The 13,196-nt window shown below is 54.2% G+C and overlaps 1 protein-coding gene across 1 annotated transcript in view; it reads left to right on the top strand.

Annotated features, from left to right (window-relative positions):
• The window catches only part of Lhx2 (LIM homeobox 2), a gene marked incomplete in the record, with an annotated part of 20,180 nt that overhangs the window by 668 nt on the left and 6,316 nt on the right, over positions 1-13,196 (top strand). Inside the window, 4 exon segments of the mRNA XM_005382498.2 lie at positions 1-239; positions 1,641-1,843; positions 2,728-3,131; positions 8,600-8,805. Coding sequence (XP_005382555.1) covers positions 120-239; positions 1,641-1,843; positions 2,728-3,131; positions 8,600-8,805 — 933 coding nt within the window.

The raw sequence follows: 13,196 nt of genomic DNA, 5'->3' as shown, positions 1-13,196 counted from the left end.
GCGGTGGCGATGCACTGGGCCCGTTAGCGCCGGGAGCGCCGGGCAGCTGAGGCGGGGGGCAAGCCCTTCCTCTGAGGAGCCGCGCCCCCGGCCCCGCCGGCCCCGCCGGTCCCGCCGCGATGCTGTTCCACAGTCTGTCGGGCCCCGAGGTGCACGGGGTCATCGACGAGATGGACCGCAGGGCCAAGAGCGAGGCTCCCGCCATCAGCTCCGCCATCGACCGCGGCGACACGGAGACGGTAGGCGCGCGGTGGTGGAGACGGGGCTGAGACCTGGGACCTGGCTGGGCCGGGCCAGTCAGTGTCTCTGCTCCCCGAAGTTTGGGGAGAGTCCTTCGGGCAGCGCGGGACTGAGCGCTGGGGATCCTCCGACAGGAAGCAGGCCCATCGCTCCAAGCTCTGGGAACCCGGCTGCTGGGGAGGAGGAGGAGGAGGAGGGAAACAAGGTTGAAACCGAAATCTCGGACCCAGAGAGTGGAGGAGAGCATTTCTCCCAAGTGGAAGCGCGGTCCTACCCGCTGCCCGGGCGGCTGCCTTCTCACATCGCCCGGGGCTCGGGTCCACAGTCCTGGTTCTCCTTCACGCTCGGCTCCTGCTCCCCTGCCGCCGCCCTCGCTGCCGGAGAAGGGTGAACCGACCGGGAGCCTCTGGGCTCCAGCCGGCGTGGGTCGCTCCCAGTCTCCCGGCAGCCGTGACTTTCTCCCCAGCACAGTTCGTGGGCCCGCAGTCTTCTAGGCCACCACTTTTCGTTAGTCGTGTCCCTACGCCTCTGGCCGCGGGACCTGGCCGGGCCAGGGCTCCGAGTTCAGGCTTCGGCCTGGCTCCAGTGGAAGGAGACTCCATTCGGATCTTTACACCTGGCTCTGCCGGCTCAGCCCCAAATAGCTAGCTCCTGGCCTCCCAGGGGCCCAGAAGTGACCTTTAGAGACCGAAGTGGTGGAGAGCACAGGCAAAGCTTCTCAAGAGCCGCAGCCTAGTGGCCTCCCAGCCTCGGAGCCCTTCTTTCCCGTTACACCGTCTCAGTTCCTGCATTTCCTTAGGAAGGGATTTGGGCTGGGCCTAACCTGCACCAAGAGACTTTGAGGAAGATCCAAGAAGGCTCAAGTCAGTGTGGTAGAGAATCCAGAAATTGCCTCCCCTGTCCTGCCCTTGGTTCAGTGATGCAGAGATCACCGGGCCAGGGCCAGGAACTCCGCAGCCGCTCTGAAGAGGAGTCAGTGTGACTTTTAATGGTCACCTTACCCTTTTTTGCGGGGCCCGGCTGGGTGGCTCTTTTAAGAAATATTTTGAGAAACATTCTTGGAAGGCTGACTGTAAGAGCCATAGCTACCCCAGACCCTAAAAACACAGGGAGAATTTCTGAGAAAGAGAGGAGCCTGGAAGGGGGGCGCAAGGCAGAAAAACCACCTAGACTGGGACCCTGGAGCTTGGGCTTATGGCTGCCGAGAGCTGGGCCATTGGGCCTGGGCCCTTAGCTGCCCAGATCTGGACCTTTTGGGTAGAGGAAGCGCTGTTGCCCAGGAAGCTCTCTAGGCTTTCAGGGCTAACCGATCGGAGGGAGCTGTGGGTGCCGTTTCTTGGTGGCTGTACAGCAGCAGGCTGACGCAGGCACAACGGTCTCCCGCCTTCCTCCCTTCGCAGACCATGCCGTCCATCAGCAGTGACCGTGCCGCGCTGTGCGCAGGCTGCGGGGGCAAGATCTCTGACCGATACTACCTGCTGGCTGTGGACAAGCAGTGGCACATGCGCTGCCTAAAGTGCTGCGAGTGCAAGCTCAATCTGGAGTCGGAGCTCACCTGTTTCAGCAAGGACGGCAGCATCTACTGCAAGGAAGACTACTACAGGTAGCCCCCCCTGTCCTTCGGGACCTGACCCGCCTGAAGCACAAGTTTGTCCCTCTCCATTACCTCCAGTCCCAGTAGAGGCTACCCTGTTCAGGACACCCCTTCTCCAAACCATCATGCACTGGGTGACAGCCTTTTAAAGCAGCAGTTTGGTAAGGTTAAAGCAGCTCTGGATAAGGTTCAGGAAGTGTAGGGATCAAAGCAGTAGCTGCCCTCCCTTTTGAGCTTAGATCACAAATAAGTTTGGGTGGGGGTCCTTGCACTCCCCTCTTGAGGTTTCTTGTTTTTACCAGAGGAGATAGAGCTAAAGACCTCCAAATCGAGGCAGCTTGGGGTGGTTGGGACAAAGTCGGGAGGAGAACTGGTGCATTTCTGGGAGCGAGGGGAGCTAGGGTTGGCCTGAATTAAAGGGCCAGAATCATGAAGCGGCTCGAAGGTCTGTTTCTCCTCTCTAAGTTTAGGATTAGGGTCTGTTTATATTCACTTTCTATCTCTGTCTAGCTTTCTCTCTCTTTCCCAGTCTGTTTTTTTCCAAATCACGGAGGTCTGTAGGATTCCCAGGTGAAGTTAGAGGACAGGGGCAAAAGTTGAGAAAGGGGTAAGTGGGGGAGTGTCTTCCAAGTAGAGGTTTTCCATGCGGCTTGCTTAGGCTCTGGGTAAAGTAGTAGTTCTTCTGGGCATAAAAATGGTTCAAGGGAAACTATTTCAGGGTAGGACGAGGCCTGGGTCAGAACCTAGTTCCCTTTCCCCTCATCTTTCAGATGAAAGCCGGGTGGCCCATCTTGAGGAGAGGCTCTTCCCCAGCTGCAGCGGGCACCTGGAAGAGGGATATGGGGGTACCCAACCATTTGTCTCCACAGCCCTTCCCTCTGTGGTCCCCACAGGCGGTTCTCTGTTCAGCGCTGTGCCCGCTGCCACCTAGGCATCTCGGCCTCAGAGATGGTAATGCGTGCTCGGGACTTGGTTTATCACCTCAACTGCTTCACATGCACCACGTGTAACAAGATGCTGACCACTGGCGATCACTTCGGCATGAAGGACAGCCTGGTCTACTGCCGCTTGCACTTCGAGGCGCTTCTGCAGGGCGAGTACCCAGCGCACTTCAACCATGCCGACGTGGCCGCGGCAGCGGCTGCAGCTGCTGCGGCCAAGAGTGCCGGGCTGGGCACAGCGGGGGCCAACCCGCTGGGGCTTCCCTACTACAATGGCGTGGGCACTGTACAAAAGGGGCGACCGAGGAAGCGCAAGAGCCCGGGGCCGGGGGCGGATCTGGCAGCCTACAACGCTGGTGAGTGTGAGGCGAAGGGAATATCGGGTTGGGGGAAAGTGCGGTCAACTACAGCCCAGAGCTGGAGTGAATCTCTGTATGCTGGGCCTACCTCAGGTGCTGTGGCCCTCAGCTTCCCAGGCCCCAAATACCTGATGGCCTGGCAGAAGGGAAATTAGGAGGGGGCTTCAGCCCATGCATCCTCTGCCCACTGCAGGAGAGGATGCATTAGTTTCTTGCTGTTCCACATGTAAGACCTCCTCGTTGAGAAATGGTGTTTTGGAAACGGCCTTTCCATTTAGACCTTTCCCTTTTCTGCTGGTCAGAAAGTGCAGTGATAGAGAAAGCAAGGCAGCCCTGACACCTAACAGGCTTGGGTTGGCAGGGCAAGGGCAGGGAGCTGGAGTAGTACAGGAAGGCAGCCTTGTGAGGGTCCCAAGGGAAAGGGCTCAGTGGTGGCCGGGGGCTCAGACCTGGGCTTTTGGCTCCATGGTGTAAAATGTCCCAAGAGCGGATGGCTTGGGGAACTTGGGCTCCAGAACCTTTACTAAGCAAAGGCTGTGTGGGTCCCTGTGCCGAGCTGATCCTCCTGCGTGGCCAGGTCTCAGAGGCTTTCTCCGGCTCTTTCCTCTGAGTTCTTGGAGCCTGCTGGGGTGAGGGCGCCGACCTTCCAAAGCTGGCGCCAGGGGAAGAGTCCTGAGCAGCCCTGGCCTCAAATGGGGGTTGGGGGCTCATTTCGCATTTCCGGCATCTTTGAACCCTGGACCTTTCTGGGAGAAGCTCTGCCCCCTCGGTGCCCTTCCCCGCTCTGGACAGCTTCCGAGGTTCTGAGGCTCAGCAGATTGAACCCTCAACATCTGCCCGAAGACTGCAGGGCCAGGAAAGGTTTATGACTCTCTGGGCTTCTGAACTAGAGTTTATTTACAGTAATTTTCTTTCTTTCGTTTGTAATAGAATCGGATTCAGAGATTTGGAGGTTTGCTGTCCTTTTCCCATTAGTGGAAAGCACAAACGGGAGCAAACCAAAACCAAAACAAATACAAGGCTGTGTGTAGGGGGGGGCCACAGTGGCGAGATCAAGGTTATTTTGAACTTAAAGGGTCTGAGCTGGCTAGGGAGGGAAGCAGGGGGCGAGTGGGGTGGGGTCCATTTTGAACAAGCGAAATTGTTAGAGGATCTTGGGGCCAGCTGGGGAGGGATGCAGTTCCCGATTTGGTAAATGGCGAAGTGGCTGGCTCAGATTGGCTCAGCAGATTTAAGATTTGTTGAAGGGACTACTATAAATGCCATTCTCTGGAACTTCTGTTCCTCATCTCCCATTATCCCAGAATTAAAGACTAAATCCAGACCAGGCTGTGTCCCCCTAAATGAAACCATCACTATTTGTGAAGTGGGGTCAGCTTCGGTAGGAAGCAGTCTCCAAGGCTTCGGGGCACCTGGTGGGTGGGGAGTGGTTTAATGTTTTCCTGGTTTGGCACCTGGTTTGGAATTGTGCAAAAAGAGGGTAGAAGGTTTAGGTTTATTTTTGTTTCTTTGCCGCTCAGCCTTTGCTTTCCCCCAGAGGCGCGGTGAGATGGCTGGTGCTGAGTTTCCTGCTGGCACGGCTCTCCAAGAGACTCCTGACTCAGCCACCTCATTTTCTCTTTGGCCCCGCTTTCGTTTCTTTCTTTCCTTTTTGTTCTTTGCTCTCGGTGTCTCTCTCCCTGTTTCTCCTTCCGCTGCGCTGGTCTCTGGCCTTGGCCTGCGCTCAGTGCTGGGAGGAATTGCGTGCTGGGAGCCGGGAGCCGGGAGCCGGGAGCCGGGAGCCGGGAGCGGGGAGCCGGCGGCGGCGGCGGCGGCGGTGGCAGTGGCGGTGGTGGTGGTGCGGCTGCTTACGCCTGGCTCCCAGAACAAGACTGGGAAAAAGAGGATAACTCCTTGTCCTTGACGGGCCCAGCCAGTCCTCCCCACGTCTGGCTTCTGCCCCCTCTCCGCTCTGCCGACTCTGGCGGGAGAGAAATGGCTGCAGTGTGGGCCGTGGGGCAGCTGGAATTGGAAAGTGGGGCGCATAGAGGGTGCGAGCTCGAGCTAGTGTGTGCGTGCTTCTGTGGGGTGCTTCTGGCTGCGGGGACAGCGCTTGTTTAAGTGTCACACATCCAGGGGCCTAGCCACACGGACCCCTTCCAAAGCCGGTGGTTCAAAGGGACAGTCCCGCCAGGGGCGGTGAGCCTGGGGCCGAGTGGGGACTTCGGCTTAGGGAAGGGCAGCCGGGGTGGACAGCAAGGGACAGCAGGGTCGGAAAGTCCTTCCGGGGCGGGGAGCGTTGCAGCCCTTCTCCAGCGCCCCGCCGATCGCAGTGCACTGTCCCAGCCCGAGAGGCCGACCTGATCCTCCCCCAAAGCCCGGACCGGGTGCCCTCTTTTTGCTCCGGGTCTTGGGAACGGCGGCGGCAGCGGCAGCCGAGGGGCCGGCCGCGCACTTTGCGCCAGGCTTTGCGCGCCACGGCCACAGGAGTCCTGCGCGGACTGACGGACGCCCCGAGCCTCCCCCATCCCCAGCTTTTTGTGTGTGTGCCTGGCGAAGTAATTACTGATTTGATTCCAATCCATTATTTAGACAATTGAACCTACAATCTCGTCTTTAGTAAAATGAGGCGAAGTCAGATTTGATTACAGGTTCAGCCCCAGCGACAAGAGCTCGAAACCCGATGGGTTAATAACAGATCACGAGTAAATTATTCATGATTTTACGAGCTCTTTAGCTCCATTGAATCGGCCTAATTGAGAGGAAAAGAAAAAAAGAGAGAGAGAGAGAGAGAGAGAGAGAGAGAGACAGCGCGAGCCCCGTCCTCCCCCTCCCCTCGGCCCCTCGCTCCTCCCCGGATCCGATCTTGGGGAATCTCGACTTTGGGGGCGGGTGTGAAGGGGTCTGGGATGTGAGGCTGCCTTCCCAGCCGGCCTCCCTCCCGGGCAGGCGCAGCCCCCTGCCCCGCGCGTGGCCAGCCTCGGCCTTTCCTTCCCTTCTCTCTTCTCTCCCCTCTTCGCTTCAGAAAAGTCCTCCCCGAAGGACCCACTCTCCTAAAACCCCAGGACAGAGTTCCGACCCTAAACCCCACCACAACGCCCCCCCTTTCTCTGGGACTTGCTTTCCCCTCCGCCCTCACTGTGTCTCTCCTTATTCCTGTCTTTGTAGCTATCTCTCTGGTTCTCCCCTGTCTGCATCGCTTTCCCCGTCTCGCCTCTCTTTTTCCCAAGCTCTGTCCATCCTCTCTCCCTACCCGCTCTTCATTTCTCTGTCTCTATTCTCTTTCTACCTCCCTTTCTGTCGTTTCTCTGCCCTCTTCCTCCCCTGCACCACCTCCCCCCACTTAGGCCGCTCTCGGGGCACATCCCTGGGGCCCACGGGGCGCCAGGGTCCCCACGGAGCTCATTAACAGTGGAGAGGCCCAGGTGGGGGCTGGGCGGGGGGGAGGGTCCAGAGATTCCCCGGGGGGAGGCCTGCCCCACCCCCGAGGAGTTGGGGGCTGGGGCAGAGAGAAGGATGAGTCCCTCAGCCGGTTCAGTACAGCTCGGGACAAATTCAGTTCCACATCGCACCCTTGTGATCCCCTTTAAATTCTTCACTCCGGGTGCTTCTGGTGGGAACACAGGGTGGCCTGGTAGACTGGAGGACCTGGGTGCCTGGGTCTGTGTGGCAAGGGACCCAGAGAAGGTGTGGCTCCCAGCTCCAAGGTTAGGGCAGAACCTGTACCTTGCAAATTCCATCTGCAAGGGGGAGGAGGTCATAGCCGAGACAGCAATACTACTTCCCTGGTAGTGTTGCCAGATACACTGCCCAGTGGAATTCGAATTTTGGGTAAACAATGAATAAGGTTTTCATATGAGTACGTTCTGTACAATATTTGAATTTTAGATAACGAATACGTTTTAGTGTGTAAGTCTATACCAGTTAATATTTGAACATTAGATAAACAACAACTAAATTTTTAGGACAGATTCGTTCTTTGCAGTATTTGAACTTCAGATAAACAACAAATAAAATGTTAATACAGCTATATCCTATGCAATATTGAGGACGCATTTACCAGTAAAAAAAAAATTATCTGAAATTCGCATTTAATTAGGTGACTAGTACTTTTATTTGCTGAACCTGGCACTTCTGTTATGAGCATGTGATGGGACACGAGATATCCTCCCAGTTCACCATTTTACGGGGTTGGAATTTGAACTTCTTATGAGCCTCAGCCCAAAGCATGATCGAAAGAGTGGGTGGCTCTGGATAAGGGAGTCTTGAGAAGGACCTCACATGTCCCTCGCATCAGCTGCCAGTTTACTGAGCAACTTTCTGAGGTTCAGGGTTTCTACCCAGACTCTCTGCCCCAGCCTGCACCCCGGGAGGCTACTTTGGGATGGGGACAGGCTCCCCACAGAGTCATACTTCCTCATGCCTCCCTTTGTGGTGCAGTGGAAAGAAACAGGGAGAACTCAAGTGTTGAACCTAGGCTCAGTCATTCCCAGTGGTGTGGCCACGGCAAGTGGCTGTGTTTCCCTTAGCATTAGTTTCTTCCTGTCTAAAATGGGAATGGTAGTGGCGGGACTGTGACATATGTGAAGCCAAGGCATAAGGTAGGTGTCTAATACGCGTTAATCTCTTCTTCCAACTTCTTTCCCTTTCCAATAAGAACCCTACCACCTGCCCTGTGAGCCCGCCACGGATCACTTAACTTCCCTGAGCCTCGTTTTCTCTGTTTGTAAAACCAGGAAACAACCCCTTCATGGGACAGTGGTGAGGATTAAACTACAAAATGCATTTTCCAACCTTCAGCCCAGTGGCTGAGGCCCAGGGGGTCTCACAGTACTTCGGGATATGGAACTAGTGAAAGCAAAATGAAAATGAGTCTGTCAGTCAGCAGCTTCTGCCAGACTCTGAAGGGGGAGACAGAAACAGCTGAGTTTTCCTTGGAGAGTACTGGGGAAACTGAAAGAATGTGGCCCGGAGACTTTTGATGCTGGGTACACAGTCAAGTAACTTCCCTTTCTGAGCCTCAGTTTCAACATCTGTAAAAAGGGAAAACAACACCTGGCTCATAGGGTTGTTTAAGCATCTGGTGGAAATGTGCCTGTAAAGCCGTTAGCACATCATCTGTAGTTCAGTAAGCCATCAACAAGTTGTAGCTATTATTGATGCTGCTGCTGCTGCTGCTGCTGCTGCTGCTGCTGCTGCTGCTGCTGCTGCTGCTATTACTATTGTAACAAGATGGCTTAGAATGGTTTTTGGATTCTCCCAGAGCTGAGATCGAATCCTGCACTGCCTAGCCCAGTGATCTCAGGCAGGCCACAGTGTGCTCTTGGAGCTTCTTTTTTCTACTTCTGTACAAAGCGGGTAATGTTTCCGTGTTAGCCTGGGAGCACACAGAACACTTTGGCAGCGGTTGGGGAGATTGTGGACTTAGCTTTGGTGGGAGGGTAGGGTTAGGAAATTCACCTGCGGCCTCTGTGTCCCTTCCTCAGCACTGAGCTGCAACGAGAACGATGCCGAGCACCTGGACCGCGACCAGCCCTACCCTAGCAGCCAGAAGACAAAGCGCATGCGCACCTCCTTCAAGCACCACCAGCTTCGAACCATGAAGTCTTACTTTGCCATTAACCACAACCCCGACGCCAAGGACTTGAAACAGCTCGCCCAAAAGACGGGCCTCACCAAGCGGGTCCTCCAGGTTAGCCGGGGCTAGGGTGAGGGAATCTGCAGCTGACAGGGCCAGGGAAGAACCTCACAGTGGCTGCGCGGGGTGGGGTTGGGGGGAGCTTCAAAGAACCTTCTGCTTTGGTCTGCCTTCTCTCTTTCTCCCATTCTTCGGTCTGTCTCTGAATTTCTATCTTTTTTTCCCTAACTTCTCTCAATTTTGCCTCTCAGTTTTCCCTTTGTGTATGGCTGTCTGTCCTCACAATCTCTCTACTTGGTCCTTTTTCTTTCTTGAAAACAATTTTTAATATTTACTATTCACGTGGCTCTCAGATATGTTCACATTATAAAAGGTTCAAGCATTTATGGTAAATCCAGAGCTCTACCCCCTCCGCCCCATCCCTGATAGACCATCCATCCTGGTGACTGTTGACTAATTTTTGCTTCTAGTACCCCCACTCCCAGTCTCCCTAAGTGCGTCTCCTGCCCCTCCTTGCTGTCTCCCAGACTTGCCAGGAAGCAAGATTTGGTGGTGCTGTGCCAGGCACGCAGATCTTCTATGGGTGTGGGGGCTTGCCTGGTGGGGTCTGCACTTAGGGTATTGCAGGAATTGGCTGGGTGCTGAGCTGAGCATTCAGAGGCTGAGCAGAACTGTACTTTATGTGAGGTTCCAGAACTTCCATCAGACCCCCATAACCCCAAGGATATTGAGAACTTTAGTCTAGGAGTGGTCTGTCTCGGGGTGCATGACCCAAACTTGTGACAGTCTTGGGCCAATAATTCTCAACTTTTTTGCTCCTCCTCTTATTCATTTCATGATCTTGGGCAAGTCACTCAACTCTTCTAAGCCTGCTTCCCCCTGTGTGAAATGGACACAGGAAATCACCCATGCCACAGGGTTCCAGGAGGAACCATTATTATGATATAGGTGTTTGCCTCAATACCAGTCGCTATTCCACTCAGGGGGTATATTAAGTTGGTTAATTAGCTGATATTAATTAGTTCATATGAACCATTCTGTTGTTGCTAGACCTCAGTTTCCCCATGGTACAAAGCAGGACACTTTTCCCTCTGTAGCAGGTTTACTAGTTTATTCTTCAGCACATGTGGTTATGGTGATAGCAGTGCATAATTTTAGGTGAGAAACTCGGGATAAAGGGACCTGACCACGGCCTCACAACAGGAAGAGCCAATCTGACCCACCCTTTGGCCTAGGTGTGTGGGATGGAGGGCTTGGGAGGTGACATTAAGGGGGTGATGGTGTAGGTGACAAGTCAGGAGGGCTGTACAGCTGTCCTGATATTCCTGAGAGTCTGTTAGAAAACAAAACAAAATAAAAAAGCAAAACAAAACAGGTTTGTGGGGTGGCGGGGCTGTGCTGGTTGGGACTGTGACACGGCAGACCGTAGATCCCCGCAAGCAGCCATTGGGGTGCGGCACACCGCGGAGTGCCTGGGGCTTGGCTGCTGGGACGCGGCGCCCGAGGTAGCGAGGAGGCGAGGGCCAGCCAATGGGACGCCGGTGCGCCTCTCTGGGCCCGCCCCTCGCGGCCGCCTAGCCCGGGCCTCTGGTCCTACTGGGGCTGATGGGCACTGCCGCGCTGTTGGGGTCTTGGGTCTCCATCGTGCATTTCTTCGAATTTTTGCCTTATTTGTGTTAGGTCGAAGACCTTTTTTGACATCCCCACCCTTCAGACCTGGACGAATTTGGGCTGAGGACTGGGGGTGTCGCGTTCTTCTCTACTAAGAATGTTTCATCCCTTCCTCTCCCGGGACGCCCAGGGCTGTGCAGCGGCAGCAGGGGGCATCGCTTCTGCTCCTGTGAGTCCTCAGCAGGGCCTCGAGCGGGGACTTGGTGGCAAGCAGAACTCGGTTCAGGAAGATCTGGGCTCAGGGCAATGGCTGTGTGTCTTACACAGTCAGTTACCCTCTCTGAGCCACAGCTTTTTCATCTGTTAAAAGGGCACCTTTAGGGTACCTGCCCAGATTAAACAAAATAGAGTCAGTGCACACAGTTGAGGCTGAATACTGGCGGGGAGCGGGGGTGGAGCGCGCAGGAAGCTTGATTTCCTGGCTTAGCAGTATATCAGGTCCCAGCATCGTTCTCTCATTCTTTCATGTCGCTAAATACCGGTACCAGGCTCTGGGACACAAAGACGAATGAACTAAAAAAGCGACCTATTCGATATAGGAAGACCCACATACAGTCAGTTTCCCCATAGTGTAATTTGTTGGGGGGCTTCTGCCAGGGGAGAGACCAAACCTTCCTGTATGTCAAACTGTGATTTCCTCCTCCTGCAGTATACAGGTGACATCGTTGAGGCCCAAATGATTTCTAATCACTTAAAGTCACCCTTGGCTGGGTCCAGGTTTCTCTGACTGATGAACGTACTTCTTTCTCCTCCAAGCCAGCCCAGGTCCGATGTCTGCGTATGAGTACCCTTTAGGGGCTGTGTGTTTGTGGGAGGGGCACACCTGTAGCACTGCGCTAGTCTTCCTTCCCCCAGACCTCCGGACGTCCTTCGTGAATCTGTCATGCTCCCCAACAGTGCATCTGCTCATAACGGTGCAGCGGTTTGCAAAGCTCCTTTTTGCCTCACCTTAATATTTCGTTACCTGTTTTGTAGTTGGGAAACATAAGACCTAGTAAGATAAAGCGATGTCTTGTAGGTTACAGGAGCCAGGCATCATCAGAGTGAACTTGTTTCTGGTTGCCCTGACTGCTACTGCGACATCTAGGGAACCTAGGATGGAGGCGGTTTCGGGTGGCTAGTGGTGTGGCTTTGAAAGGTAAAGGTGAATCCTCCCTAAGTTACCTGCAGTGTGATTGGAGTGCTTGAATTCTTCTTCTCTAACCAGATTCCTTATCTGTGAAATGGGAATAATTATAGTTTCTACCTCAAGGCCTCTGACCTGACGGGAAGATTTCCGTGTGGTGCTTGCTGATATACATTAGATGTCCACTCAACTGTTCCTTGTCACTGGTCCATGCCGGCTGAATGATGCTGGGCCTCGAGTGCCCCCTGCAGGTTCTCCCCCAAACTCATGGCCCACCTCAACCTTCCAGAGAGGGTTTGCAGGGAGAGTAGAAGTGGAGCTGTGTTCCCAGAAGTGGATAATGTAGAAAGCGTGTGGAGGTGTGTGCATGTACAGGTGTGTGTGTGCCTGCGGGTGTGTATGTGCACATGTGCATGCATGCACACAGGTGCAGGGAGGCGGTCCTCGGCTATTACCAAACATGAGCACCACCAGCATGGGAGGCCTGTGATAGGGCATCACTGTTGGAATTTGGAGTCGGGGGAAGTGAGGTCCAACTCAGCTCCCCACTTACTCACTGAATGATCCTGAGGAGGTGACTTAATCTCTCTGAGCCTCAGCAGCCTCAGCTGTAAAATGGGGATGATGGTGATCCTTACCTTACTGGGTGGTTGCAAGGAGTACATGATATAACATAATGTCCTACTTTTTATGAAGCATGTACCAGGGACTCAGTGCATGCTAATCTCGCACACATTTACGTAGCAGGGTCTCTCTACCAGCGTCCTTTGCACACCTTTAAATTTTTCCAAAAATTTTATTTTTATTTTCTTATTTTTGTGTGGTACTGGAGAGTAAACCCAGGGTGTCATGAATGCTAAGCAAGTGCTCTACTACTGAGATCTGTCCGCAACCCTTTCTCTTTTGCTTCTTTTTAGACAAAATCTTGCTGAGTTGCCCAGGCTGGCCTCCTGAGATTCACCTGCCTCAGCCTCCTTTATGGCTAGGATTACAGGCATGGCACATATAAAAACGTTGATGAACGTTTTGCAGATGAGGAAACTGAGGTTCAGAGAAGCCTTGCCCCTTACCCTGAGTCTCACAGTGATGAAGCCCAGAGCAGTCTGATTCCAGTGCTCTTTCTGGGGTCGTGAAGTGTGGGGACTGTCACTTCCCCCTTGGATTTAGCTGCAGAATGCCCCAGTACAGGTGGGAGAGGCCGGAAGGACCAGGTATGGACACTGTGCCTGGACAGGAAAGCAGGGACAGGAGACGAAACTGATCACATAAAAAGTGCTCAAGCTTGGCACGGCAGCAGCGTGGCAGGGACAACACTTGTTCCATCCCTGGGTGAGGTGCCGAGGAGCCAGAGAGGCCCCAGGGGAACGGCCCCAGGACGGAAGTCTGGATGACCTTAAGCCTTGCAAATTTCCCAGCACATAGCTTCCCCTCTTCCTTCCTGGAAGGTGGAATATTGAGGTGCTCTTAATTTGGGGAGAGAGTGGGAAGATAGTTGACTAGGATGGGTAGAGCTCTTTTTAGGGATTCCGGGGGTGACTTTGAAAGAAAATATATTTTAGCTGAGGCTGGTGACATACACTTATAATGTTAGCTCTCTGGGAGGCTGAGGCAGGAGGATCACAAGTTCAAGCCCAGCCTGGACAATTTT

The sequence above is a fragment of the Chinchilla lanigera genome, unplaced genomic scaffold (assembly GCF_000276665.1).
Source record: "Chinchilla lanigera isolate Chin_1 unplaced genomic scaffold, ChiLan1.0 scaffold00018, whole genome shotgun sequence".
Taxonomy (NCBI): domain Eukaryota; kingdom Metazoa; phylum Chordata; class Mammalia; order Rodentia; family Chinchillidae; genus Chinchilla; species Chinchilla lanigera.
Note: the sequence above shows the minus strand (reverse complement) of the source record. Positions and strands in the feature narration are given on the sequence as shown.